Here is a 15,105-nt window from a genome sequence, read left to right as displayed (position 1 = left end):
ATATATATATATATATATATATATATATATATATATATATATATATATATATATATATATATATATATATATATATATATATATATATATATATATATATATATATATATATATATATATATATATATATATATATATATATATATATATATATATATATATATATATATATATATATATATATATATATATATATATATATATATATATATATATATATATATATATATATATATATATATATATATATATATAGAACTTCTAAGAATTTGAATAGTGTGGTTGTCAATATTGGTTATAATTGATGAACGTTACACGTGTGTAAAATGATCACTTAAACCAGCCTATGACGGTCGTCAGCCCCGTAAATGCCCAAACTTCCATATTCTTCTTCATCTTTGATGAGATGTCAAAGAATAATATTTAAGTAACATTTTGTGCTTCATATTTATGTTGCTGATCCAAGGTATTTCCTCCAAATACACGTTTTTCCGTGTCTTTTCTCTCACCCAATCTTTCACCTCCCTTATGTTTTAAGATCTCTATTACTCTAGCTGTGATCTCTGTTACGAGTACATAGTACGTCTTCGAATGTGACTATCTTTTTTGCTGGTAGTATCATAAAACGAACCATGTGGTACTTTATTGTATTGCAGGCATTACCACAATATGGCGTACTGTCACGCAGTTCTATCGGACTGTTAGTGTGGAGAGGAACAGAAGAGCAACAAGAGATCGAAGTTCAGCCGCCAGGATCACGATTGAAGACGCCTCGACTTCCTATTTGGGTTAGAAAACTTTTTCCTAACCGGCTTCGACAAGAACTTCAAGGATGGATATGTGTGTACTCGTATAACACCGTACAAAACCATCCCTGAAGATGACACGGTTCCTGTCAAAACCGGTTGAAGAAAAGTACCAAAAATATGAGTGGTTAAAAACAAAGTATGTGCAAAGAACACAAAGAAAATATTAAATATCTATTTGCCATATTATTTAGTTGTTAAAAACAATCATTAAATGTAGATTATGCAGACAAATTCTTAGTTTTAGTTTACCTTGAAGCGTATAGTTTAAACATAAGCCGTGGGAGATTCAATTCTTTTTTTATTTGCACCATATTCGATGCAAAAAAAAATCTTCAAATAAATATGGTCATTGAATAAATAAGATATGATCTCCAGTAGTGAACTTTATTATATAATAAAAATAAATATACTCACATGGAAAATTAAATTAAAACAGAAAAGATAAAACATAAATCTAAGTAACGTAACATACAAAATATTACACTCTCCTAATCATTCGTCGTTTACATTGTGTAATACAACTTTTATAAACACTTATAATCATCATCACATTATTAAAATAAAATTGTTGCAATTTGACATATCGCTCACCTTTAAAAAAAAGTACTTTATCCCAGCAAAAACGGCATATTTTGAACTTAATATGTATATACCCGCTACAGGGCAGTAAGTGTTGTTTTTGCATTTTGAAGAAAAGGTTTTGTTTGATTATTTTTTTATATACACTAAATATTTTTCAAATGGAAAAAAAAACATTCAGGTTTTACCTAAAAAGATATGTTGCATAGTAAAAAATTCAATAAATGGCTTGATATTTATTTTTAATATATTTAATTATATTTTTAGACTTTAAAAACGTTCTCCTTAAGAATACATTTTTTGATATATGACGTTGTTGAAAGGAGTGAGCGATATGTATTAAAAATAAATTTTGAAAGAGTACCACAAAGTTATCAATGCTTTTAATATATAAAATAAACAAAACATTTTACTTTTTTTTTAAAAATATTTACAGCATTTAATATGCGGTTTGTAATTATTTTATTTTATTTTTATTTTTAGAATAATAGTAAATAACCACTCACCGAGATTGCAGTCTTTAGTACATTTGCAAAAAATATTACACGCCACTATATTAGCATTATGTACACACTTACAACTTCAAAAAAATATTAAATGCGTGTATTTTGTATATTAATGAAATGAAATTTTATTTATATTTTTCCAGGTAACTATCTGTGCCGGGCACTACGGAATGTTATTCAATACGAACAGGGAATTGTTGAGGAATTATCATGCAGAAAGAAGGTAGGTACCCACATTTTGTTTTTAAATGCAGATATGTTTTTCTGTATATATTCCACACAAATATGAAATAAAACCTATAATCTTAAAAGCAATAAGAAGATATATTAATTAATGAACTACAAAAAATCTTTAAAATATTTGGAAACTTTTGAAAAAAATAAACACATAAATAACAGAATTTTTCTCCAACCGGTGTTGACAAGAATCTTATCATTTTCAGGGACAGTCATGTACATGTCCATCTCTGAAGATGCCAAGGTTCTTGTCGAAACTATTAAAGAAAAGTAATCAAAATAAAAATGGTTAAAAAAGAATTTCATTTTAAAATGTGTCAAAAAATATCTGCAAAAAACAACAACTAAAAACTTTAAATTAGAAATAAATTAAAATAAACTTAATTTTAGTGTGCCCAAATACATATCATTCCCTGAACACAACGAGGTTCTTATCGGAACCTATTGAAGAAAAGTATCAAAAATAAAAGTAGTTAAAAACAAAGTTCTTATATTATTTTAGAAATATTTTATTTCCTTTTTAGATTATTATATGATAATTAAGGTGTATTTTCACCTAGCATCAATTTTACCACTGTCAAATGATTGTCTATATAATTCAAGCCAAATCCAATATAATTCCAATTCGTAGATAAAATAACGTGCGCGGAATTGATATGGCGGTGTATCGATTATGTTTATACAACGCTATGTTATGAATTATAATATCACAATGGATATTATGTTTAATTACGGCCTAGGGATATAATGTGGCTTCCGTGTGTATTAAATACAATTCTCGCATTGTAATGTAATACGTTCAGTAACAAAAATATATGTTTTATTATGATAACAGTGTCACTTATTATAATAATCAACGTTCATTTCTACTAATATAACTTGATATAATCAAAAAATATATGAAACACTCTGCCTTTCTTTTACTATTTACTATAAATAAACACTACTTATCAGATTCATTCGTTGAGTTACACTGGCCCAAAATTTATTACTTTTATTTTATAATTTGCATGAAAATACCTGATCTTTATTCACTTTGCATAGCTGAATTCAAAGACGAAAGCAAAAAAAATGTAGCACCACATTTATGCATCTCTTCATACATATTCGACTCCTGACTTGAACACATTAAAACATTTGAAATACTTTATCGTGCCAAGTTTTCCTCGGTCTTCCTCTGCTCCTTTTTCAAACTAAATTCGGGTCCAAACCGTCTCGATACACTTTTTTTTTAATTTTACCGACAGTAATATTTCTTATTTAATATTAATATTCAATTTGGTTGGTGTAAAAATTGTTTTAAAAGATTTTTTTTTGTTAATAAATATGTGTTTATTTTTATGTTAAATATATCGAAAAATCCTATTTATACACTATTTAGTTTTTATCTTTTAAATAAACATGTTGCCTACCATATTTAAAACAAAGGATGATAGGCAAATAAAAAGGAGTCAATAGGATAAGATTATATGTTTAATAGAATTGAATATAACAAATGTAAAGCATTATTACTAAAATTATTTTATTTAAGTTTATTATTTACAGATTTGATTTGCACTACTACACGTGTGGTGGTTGTCACGTGGCTTTATCCGTAGATACACGTGCCTTGGAAGAAGGAGGGATGAGCTCAAAAGACGATATTAACGCTACCCCATTGGAAAAGTTGATTCACACAAAGTAAGAACTTTGGAAACAAAGAAAAACTGTTACAATAATATTTCATAAATTGGTGGCGAGATTTTTTGTCGCTATGATATTCAAATCATGGATTTATAAATACCTACATGTAAATAAAAGATTTTGAAATATATTACAATTAATATATCTAGATATTTTTAAAGCTAAAAAGCTTAAACTTTAAATATTTGAAAGTATATATGTAGGTTTTGTATTTATTTTTAAACTTGTACCATATATTCCTTATTCAGTAAATGACAATGTGCCAAATACGAGACGGGATCCATTTATATACAATTTACATAAGAATAATATTTTTATACTTAACAAATACATGATCAATTATTGAATAAAAATTAATTAGACATTTATTAGAAATCATATTCTTACAAACATATCATCTAAAAATATTACAATATTTCTACAAGTCTCAATTTCTTTTTAAAAATAATATTTTTTGGTAATTTAAGTTGCCTTTAAAAATAGCAACTGCATACACTAAAAGCAATCGATTTAACTTAGTAATTTTTCAGAAAAGAGAGATATTTTATTTACACTCCATTTTTTATAGTCACCCTAATTATTATACAGTCAATTTTTTTCTACACTTATTTTAACTGTTATTCGGTCGTAAACAAATAAATCAGGAAAGAGATTCAAACAAAAGCATTTTTCCACAGGTCCTTTTAGAATTCCTTTGATGTCAGTTAGGCTGAATTAAATAATAGAGGAATGAGATGATAAAATAAAAGTCATTTATTTCAGGCCCGAATTTTGAAGCTTTTACTTCTTTATCGGGTCAGATATAAACTTCGTTTCGTCGGATGTTGTCAGTTTTGATGAAGAAACGATCTTTCTGAAACTTGTAAACCCACAAAATTAAATCAACGTCAAATGAAGACGGCAGTCGAGTGTGAAAATTTTAAAGGTTACGAACATTCACAAAAAAATCAATTCGTTAAACTCTATATCAGGTTTATTTAACCTGCGCTGCGGCCCAAATATTTTTTTTGCTCTGGGAAATAAAATGTATTTATAACGTTTAAAGTACAATTTTATCATTTGACTTCAAAATACCTCGAGCTTGTTCAAGTCTCAAAAATTATGGATTTTACTTCACTTAGGAGTAATCATATTAATCTTTTCAAATTATAATCCTGTGAAAAAAAAAATATTTGAAGCACTAACTTTGTGATTTTCGATTTTATAATTAAAATGTAACTTGGTTAGAAATCACTACATTTTTATTTACATTTTAATTATGAAAAAAAATCAGTTTATAATCGTATATTCGTAAAGGTCTCTGATATATTAAATTTTAAAATCAAAACACCGATTTTGATTCTACCAAGTTCTAATTAAATTTTATTTAAGAAAAAAAGAAAATTCGTGACAAATTTTTCACCTTGTTACCATTGTTGCATTATCAAACTTCTGTCAGACAGTGCTACTGTGCGTGTTCACTCGTATTTATGAACTGCGTATTTATAGTTTAAATAAGAGCTTTCTTATTTTTATAACAATAGGTAACTAACTATCGGATTTTTTTATAGGTGGGAAGACGCTAAAATAACTTGGACTGGGCAAACGCCGTATGTTGGAGAAATGACAGCAAAATAGACGAAAAGAAATTATAACTTATGTTCTTAATAGCTCAATTGTAGATATGAAATAAAAACCTTAGATTATAAAAATATCGAAGATTGTAAATTATAATAAGAATAATAAAATGATTAATGTAGTTTAAAAGAGACTTGAATTATTTTGTATACTAAGTTTTGTTTTCAGAAAGAAAATTGTAATTGTAAATTAATTTCAATTGTGAGTTCGGTGGATACATACAGCTAAGCAACCGCAACCAAAGGCAGCAGCTGAAATTTATATAAAATCCAGTAAAAATAATTACAGCACGATTCAAACCAACATATTTTAAGGAATGCACTGACATCTAGCGTTAACGTGAGATATTTAGTGATAAAAACGTTAAAAATACATAATATGTACATTTGTGCTACTACTCGGCAAATTTCGGGGACGAAGGTCGAGTAGAGCTGTGCTTCATTTAGATAATATTGTTGTAATAGAATCTATCAAAATCTTTTGCCTCACCGTTCAGAGATACATTATTCTGACATATTTTCACACAAAACTTTTCAAACAAAAAAAGAGCAGAATTACAACTGGAATACCTCAAACACAGAAGCAATTGAGCGATTTATATTGGATCATTTTTGTTGATACGGCAGCGTAAAAATATGAATGTTTTTATTATTTTTCGTGAAACATTAAAATATTATTAAAGTTTGCTACACTTCTTGCTCATTAGTGGAAACCGTTTGTGCTTTGTATCATAGTTAATTTCATTATTAAGTGTTTAAAACCATAGTGTCCGTCGATGGTTGCTTAACATTGGAAGGGACAAGGTAGAAAGTGAATTAATTAAAGTCCAGGTGTAATTATCACATTGAAAAACCTTAAACTAAAAATTATTTTTGTATCTCCTGTATGTTATGTTTATAATCTAACCATTAAAAAAATATATTATTAAAAATTTAAAAAAATAAAAACACAAATTTTGTATTACCATGTTAGTATTCGGCTCAACACAGGCCATGCCTAAAGAGCCGTAATACGTATAATAAATGTATATATGAAATGAATATGTATATTGAATGTATCTATGTATTATGAAAATAAAATAAATAAATAAATAAATAAAAAATAGAAGGAAAATATCATTTATGAAGCATTATCACCTCAATGGCCACATTATATTATCTTTTCATGAGAAAAGTATATTTTTAAAAATTAAAATGATACTTATCAAAAAATGTTGATAGTTTATGTACAAAACACTTTAAACAACGAATAAAGTAAATTAATGAAAGGTCGTTTTATTGTGTATTTTAAGGAACTTAGTATTGATGTTTAATTTAACTCCATCTTTCTACTTCAACATAACAAAAAATATGCTTATTCCTAATTCGTCAAATTGTATAAATTAAACAAATAAATAAAAAATACACAACAAAAAAGAATTATGTATTTAGTATTTATTATTATTGAAATAAATTCAATAAGGGGGGGGGTGGATTTCAAGTCGTTTTAAACTCTTTTTTAGGAAACAAAATACCCAGAAAGTTGGACATAAAAGTCTAGAAATAATGTTAAATTTATTATACGAAATATTGATACTATTTTGCATTTATAATACCATTTCATATCTCTCTACAGCTGTAGATCGTTGGTTCCAAAATCCATTATAGTCTATTATTTTTTATTACATAAACTCCTAAATGTCGGGAGATACGCAAACGATGTACGACATATATTCCAGGATAATTGAATAGTATCTGAACGGATATAAATATTATAATGGATAATAAAAAGAGCATATGTATCAATAGAGTTCTAAAAAATAAAATCTTTTTCGTTTTATAACCTTTTTCGTACTTTAAATGTACGTTTTTAAAATCGGTATGTTTAAGTTTTCCATGAATTTTAAACGTCGAAACATCAACACGATTTTTCGGGTACTTTTACTTTTAGGATGTAAAAGGTTACGATGATATTTTCCGTTTCAATTTTGGTGAACGAAAATATGTATGTATAATGGAAAAATTTGGCTGGGAAAATTCGCGGCGAGGGAAATTCCATTTAGCGAATTTTAAAACAAAAACAAAGATTTAAAAAAATATTAGACGGATTTTTGTAAAAGCGTTTTGTTAAAATTTCGTATTCATTGAACATGACATATTAGACTGAGGATTTAATTAAGAAACCGAAACATTTTTAAAATAACCATTTTATTTTTGGTAAAGATTTTTGAATTGATTTGAAATGTGTTTTTAAATGTTAATGGAAACCAATTTTAAAAGAGTTCTTTTCCAACAAAGATAGCAGTTGTGATCTCACATGTACCGTGTCACGAGTTCGATCAATATATTTAGGAGTTCTAAAAATTTGAGTAGTGTGGTTGTCAATCATGGGTAATATTGATGAATGTTGCAGTTTGTAAAGTAATCATTTAACCAGTTTATGACAGATAGCAGGCCTTGTTAATGCTCAGACTTCCATATTTTTCTTTATCTGTATTGGAATGTCAAAAAATGCAAAGAAAACTTTATAAACCTTAAGCTACATACACAATATTCCCTATGAGTTATTGAAGTTTTGAGTGGGATAAAAAGTATATTCGTATAATGGAAATCATAATGAAATTTCTAGTACATTACCGTGATACGCGATTTACCCTCATGAAAGGATTAATAGTTCCAAGAATTAATGATAAATATGGGAGTAAAAAACTTAAACAATATACCGATTCAAACATTTTTAATTTGTTGCCGACGGACGTACGAGGTCAAAATATATTTTTTTAACAAAGGCAACATAAAATAATGAGTAAATGTTCACGAATTAATTCTATGAAAGTTGTAAAATGTGTATTCTTTTTTCTTTCTTTATTTGTGTGTATATTAGGTTAAAATGGATAAAAAAACATTAAAAAAACATTTGTTAAGAGAACTGTACCTACAAGACACATAAGGTGGCTTGGTGGGTCTCAACAAAAAGAAATATAAATACGTAAAATGCGTTTATGAATTTTAAAATTAATGTAAATAGTAGTATGTCTTAATATGTACATAAATCCATAGTTAACAAATAAATGATTCAATTAAAAATAAGAAAAAATAAAAATAAAAATTGAAACACAGAAAATGTAAATAAAGCATATAACGTAAATAAATACATAGTGAAAAAGGAAAATTTACCTCAGGCAGCTGGTTGAATTGTTAAAATAATATTTAAACGTCGACTTAAATGGATCGCAGTGCCTGTCAAATTATAACTGCCACAGGCACGACCAAAAAAGACCCCCTAAAATGTTTGCACCAAATTTAAGTTGAAACCGAGTGACATTTCTTTTTTCCCCTCCGCGTACAATGTACACACAGCGATGGAAGTCTAGTATACCAGTGCAATTCCAATTCAAGTTTCTGTCAGATTTACCCTTATATTCTTGGCACATTCCACAATCCGGGTAATTTTATTCCACCTACCCTTTGATATGGGGCGTTAAAATAAACGAAAAAACAGCTGCCCTTTAGTGGAGGAGGTTCTCTACCATTTCGGGGTAAATATTAAAACAAAATGGGGTAAATGGGCGAGAGACGTTTAAAAAGATCACCTGTTACGCACAACCGTGGTACAAAAGTGTTTTTCTCAAATAAATCAAGTTACGCACTTTATAAAAGAAAATTTAAAAAAATATTTCTCACTCGCTTAGAAAAAGTTATTCATATCCATTATCCTGTTTCTTTTTTAAAGAACAAATTATAATTCAGGAATCTTGTCAGTGTTTTAAGAGATTTTGTTGTTGTATGGGAAAAATCAGTTATTTTGATTAATCTTTTTTCCAAACCTTGAAATAAAAAAAGTAAACATTTACGGTTTATATGGTATACACATTATAAAAAATTGGATGAAAATATGATATTTCATAAATAATCAAATGAAATAACGGTAAATTAAAAGTAAATTTAAGATCTACACAAATATACTCACACACACATAAACACCAAGGCCAAATAGTAGTTTTGATATCGTCTTCTGGGTATACATCGTTGACGGTATCCATCCTGCTGTGGCTCTAGTGGTCTTGTTTGTTTTTGATATATTCAATATATCATAATAATAATAATAAAACCCTTATCCGCACTCCAATGGTGCATAGGGCACTGTTTCATATAAACGCAGTGTTATCTCGATCGTTTACACATGAAGGAAAGGTGATCAGCCCTCCGCTTCAAATACCAGTCCAGGGTAATATTGAATAAATATTACAGCGAAAAAATCACTTATATTTATTTGTAATATATCATAGCCATCTTAATATTTTTGCGACCCAATCGTCACAATCGTCTGTACATAGTCAGATGTGGTGCGAATAAAAAAGGATTGATTGATGAAGAGTGACATTTTTAAAATTATACTAACATATTACCTATATGTTTATTCGAACTTTGTTAGGTATGAAATAGAGATGAACATATAATAGTCGGGTTTTAGTCCCGTGGTAAGTGTCGCGACTCTTAAGTCAGAGTTTTTCGGTTCGAACCCACTGTATCAAAATTTGATACCTATTTCTAATAATGAGCCGCTTAGGCTCACAGAAATAGTATAAAATGGAACTATTTGTGTTAATAATAAAAAAAAAACAAATATTTCTCTTTTAATAAAAAAACAATTAAATAGTCGGCCATCGTCGACTGTTCTTTTATATATTATTTCTATACTGGATTGTACCTACGTCAATTAATTAAATGTATCTTTGGAAAATATTCGAGAGTTATCAATTTTCAGAATTCTTTAATGAAATATTAAATTCTTTGACGGTTTTAACTGATAATTTAATTAAGCAACTCACTTAAAACCTGCGGAGATCAGACAGTGGCGTGGAAGGAATGCGTTTATTAACAAATTATCTTGGTAACGCAAATTATTGTCCACTTTAAATCAAGAATTATAATTCATTATTGTTTAAATATTAAAAAACGAGCAAATACCTTTCATTGTTACTCTTTATTACTCTTTAATACTCTTTATTAAGTTGTGGATCATGCAGTGCTGAATACGTGGGGCAAACAGGACGATCGTTTAAAATAAGAATAAACGAACATGTCCAAAGTTGGAGAAATAAAAAAGAAAACTCCACTTTTGCAAACCACTTGATAGAGTCAAATCATGATTTCGATAAAAATTTTAATGTAAAAATCTTACACAAATGTAGTAAAGGTAAAAAATTAGATAGGCTCGAAATTTTGGAAATAAATAGATTAAAAAATTGTCATAATAAAGACATATTAAATGATCAAGTAACACACATTCATTCTCCCTTACTTTACCCATTAGAAAAGAAACAATAGATGCCTTAATGTCTTGTCGATAAGAAATGACTGCCGGGAAATTTACATTTCAGAGAACTTCGGACTCCCCCCGGACAACCACAGCTTAGTGGAAGGAGCCGTCAACCAGCATTTCCTGATAGCTCGTTACATAATTTAAATTCATTTACAAAAAATACAAATCTATTTTAACTTTATATAAAATCGTGCTTTCAATACAAAAAACCTTTATAAAAAAATATTTAAAATATCATACAATACTTAAATTCACTAAAATTAAATTAATTTCTCATAAAATTATATCAAATCATGGTTATCAACTCCTGCCTTCTTTTATATATAACATACAAATTTGTAAAGCCTCTCACCAGTCTGATGATGTCGGTAACGACGAAACCCGGTCGCTGGTCAAATAAAAAAGTGGAAAAGCTAAAAATATTGGTTTTAATCTAATAATAAATTAAATACCTTTCACTTATAAGGTGTTGGCTAGTTTATGCTATATTTAATACTAAAAATATCAAATTCTGGGTTTAGAATACCTATGCTATGTTATATTTAATTACATTTATTTATTTTATACATTGTATTTGGAAGTAATGTTTTTAAAGGGTATTCAAACGATATAATAGATTCTACGGCACTGATAATATTCAATTTTGTGTCATTTCCGGTAATTATAGCTACATCAATTAAAACTTTTTTAATTTTAAATTGACAATTGATTGTCATTTTAGAAAAAAAAGTCACAGTTATCAAAAACTTTTAACAGCTTGTTCAGGACAATTGAATTTTTATTTTTAATACCAATATTTAAAAAATTGAGAATAATGATATTCTTATATCATGACCTCCCGGATACAGAAAAAAAAAAGATTTAATTAAAATGAATAATATTCAATTTTATTTCTGCTTCTTCTAACCGTTATCCGCGCCCAATGGTGCACAGGGCACTGTATCATATAAACGCAGTATTATCTCTTGATCGTTAACACATGAGCGAAAGATATTCAGCCCTTTGCTTCAGGTAACAGTCCGGGGTAATATTGAATAAACATTAGAGTAAAAAAAATCTCTTTTATTTATTTAACCCCCTCCTGGTAATCGAACCCGGGACCTCTAGTACGGAAGCCAAGCGTGCTGACCATTACACTACAGAGGCAGACATAAAATTTAATTATGGATAGTTAATCGAATATTTGAATCGAAATTTGTCCGCCTCCGTAGTGTAGTTCTGGAGGTCCCGGGTTCGATTCCCAAGGGGGGTAAAAATAAATATAAGTATTTTTTCACTGTAATATTTATTCAATATTACTATGGACTGGTACCTGAAGCGGAGGGCTGATCACCTTTCCTTCATGTGTAAAACGATCATGATAACACTGCGTTTATAAGACACAGTGCACTATGCACCATTGGGGTGCGGATAAGGGTGACGTCGCCCACCTTATCAAGCTGATATACCTTGAGAATATTAGAAGGAGGGGTAGGGAGATGAAAGAAAATTCAGCACAAAAAATATACTTAAATTAATTTAATTAAAAATATAAAAATTATACGAAAGCGACTTTAACTTAAACTAATCTTATCTGCTATCTTAAATTAGCTTAAAATTAATTAATCATATCTTAAATTACACTTATTCTAACCTTTGGTGGAAAAGATGCGCCGTGATGCTGGGATGGCCGTGATCCTTTGTGGAAAAGCTGCGCCGTGAGATGCTGGGATGACGTTCTTCTTATGACAAGGCCGCCGTGCGATGATTCTTGCTTCTTATCTTCTTCTTCTCCTAGTAGAGCTTCAGCTCTTAATTTAAGGCTTATAACCCGGCGTGGGTTTGCTTTTCCCGCAGCGTTTTCTGCGTGGTATACTCCGGATGAGTAACTCCCCTTTTTTTCTTTCTTCTTTCTCCTGTGTAGAGCTCCCGCTCTTCTCCTTACTTAAGGCTTAAAACCTGGTGTAGGTATGCTTCTTCGTCTCTGCGTGGAGCGACACCTTCAACTACTCCTCCCAACTGCTCCTTCCAACTGCTCCTTCCAACTGATTTCTCCCGACTGTTCGATCCCACTGATCTCTCCCGACTGCTCCTTCCAACTCTTCTTCTTCTCTGTGTCTTCTGACTGACCAGCCGTCCGACTGGTCGATCTCCTCTTACGACTTTCTCCTTCCAACTGATCCTTCCAATTGCTTGATCCCCCTGATTTCCCCCGACTGCTCCTTCCAACTGATTGATCCCACTGATTTCTTCCCGTTATATTCGGTTTCTCTCCTTGAAGATCACGCCCTCGAAACAATTTCTCATTGGCTGACGGTTCGCTTGTATCCACCCCCAAAATTTTTAACGTCTAGACATTTCAATTAGCAAACTTTAATTTTATTTGTGCTATATCATAAAAAAATGGTTTTACTATAATAATAAAGACCACCGGCAAATATCTTTATGGTGACAGTTTTTATGATTCAAACCTTTTAATGCATTTTAGTTTTTTTACGACAGGTAATTCAGAAAAGGTCGGACCCATAAAACATATTTAAAAAAAAAAGTACCTAAGACTATTTAAATTAAAACGATTGATGATTGATTATTTTTGCCAGGCTAGAGGAGAAACGTGGTTTCACCACGTCAAGGGTTTTATTATTATTATTATTATTAATCGAATAATATTAAATAATGAATAAATAATAAGTATTAAAATGTTCATCGTAATATACGAGTAGATAAAATTATACCATATACTATCAGAATAAACCCACCGTGCAGTGTTACAAATACATTTAGAACTGAGCTGATGGAAACATAGTACCGAAGTGTTGGAAACTGATAGAAATATAGTGCCGAAGTGTCCACTCAAGCGGTTTGTGGCAATCTACTCCTTTAACCAATATACCATGAAAATTTAACGATGTCCTCTACTGTTTCAGTCCATTTGAAACTATCATTCAAAATTGTCGGTTTTACCCGATATACATAAACGAGTATATTTTATATTGAAATATGTCGGCGGGTATTGTTACTAATTATATTATTTTGCTAATGCAACGCAATTGTTCATCAATTTCGAAAATTAATGTAAATTTTCGTTAAATAATAAATAAGAAAAATTGTGATAAATATGGCGCTTATTAAAAGAGGGTATTGAAAACTTAATTACATTAATAGGAGACGATTAGATTAACTAAGAGGTCACTGTTATTAGTCAAATATGAGCCATTTCAAGGACTTTTTTTTGAAAAACATCTATAATCCAATGATATCTCTATCAGTGCAAAATCAGCCGACCTGTAAACGTAACACAGCACCATAGAAGTGTAAAAGAAGACAATTACAAATATTATATTTTAAACTGAGAGGTCGCTGTAATTTGACGAAAAACTAAGACATTTTTACACGTTTTTTTAGGAAAATCATCTAAACTCAAGTGATACGAGTATATGTCTAAATTAATGTAAAATTAACCGAACTGTAAACAACAAAGATTCATTATTGTTATCAGTACAGTATGGTCGATCTTTATCCTATAATACTTTGAAGTGACTTTTTTATTTTACTGAATTATTTCATTACGTTTTTATTGAATCAAGAAGCCACGAAGCATTTCATTTTATGTATTTAAGTAAAAAAGTATTTAATTATGATGAAAAAAATGACATCAAACTGTAATCTTATTAAAAAGCAGTGACTACTTTTTAATATTTGGTCGGTAGGTAACTATCAGTGATTGAATATATTAACGAATCTTCTCAATATTATCGTCGTATACAAATTTTTATTCATTTTAAAGAATCAAACATACTGAAATACTCGATCAATGCAATGCGACAGTATAATAAGATGCAGATGAAAGTAAAACATTGAAAATTTAATATGTTTTTGGATATATGAGCAATTTCATTAAAAAAATAACCTTTGATGTGTATTCAATCGGATCATAGAAAAACATGCTCCACAATTTTGCAAAAATCCAGATAATATAAATGTCAAATAGATTTTTTAGTGTTGCCAAGATCAGAATAATTCTACTATTCCGTTTGCGCAACGGAATATGGTCAAATGAAACATTCTAGGGTAGCCATAAAGCATATTTATTTCCTCTTGCTACGACGATAATCCTAAATCAATGTTTGGCTTCCTACCGTTTTCTTCAACCAAATATTTAAATGTGGGACTTCGAATTTCCAAAACCAAATTCCTCTTCTCTTACCAACTACATTTTTTTTCTTCTCTCATTCTTACCAAGCAATGCATAAGGCACCGGAATACACCGATGCCGTATTTTGAGGATCATTAATTACTTGGAGACAAGGTAATAAGTCTTGCGCTTGAAGTACTGCGGTTTAAACATTATAGGTAATTTTTTACTTTCTTTCATTTGAATCCACTGAGAA

At 29.3% G+C, this 15,105-nt stretch overlaps 1 protein-coding gene across 1 annotated transcript in view; it reads left to right on the top strand.

Moving 5' to 3' along the window:
- The window catches only part of LOC148302656 (inactive ubiquitin carboxyl-terminal hydrolase MINDY-4B-like), a 51,669-nt gene extending 46,238 nt beyond the window's left edge, over positions 1 to 5,431 (top strand). Inside the window, exons 8-11 of the mRNA XM_088271228.1 lie at positions 657 to 788; positions 2,038 to 2,117; positions 3,677 to 3,811; positions 5,365 to 5,431. Of these exons, the coding sequence (XP_088127354.1) occupies positions 657 to 788; positions 2,038 to 2,117; positions 3,677 to 3,811; positions 5,365 to 5,431 (414 nt within the window). The remainder of the gene's footprint in view (positions 1 to 656; positions 789 to 2,037; positions 2,118 to 3,676; positions 3,812 to 5,364) is intronic.
- The last annotated feature ends 9,674 nt before the right edge of the window (positions 5,432 to 15,105 follow it).

The sequence above is a fragment of the Brachycentrus maculatus genome, unplaced genomic scaffold (assembly GCF_059751285.1).
Source record: "Brachycentrus maculatus isolate JH-2025_06_01 unplaced genomic scaffold, ASM5975128v1 h1tg000423l, whole genome shotgun sequence".
Lineage (NCBI taxonomy): Eukaryota > Metazoa > Arthropoda > Insecta > Trichoptera > Brachycentridae > Brachycentrus > Brachycentrus maculatus.
Note: the sequence above shows the minus strand (reverse complement) of the source record. Positions and strands in the feature narration are given on the sequence as shown.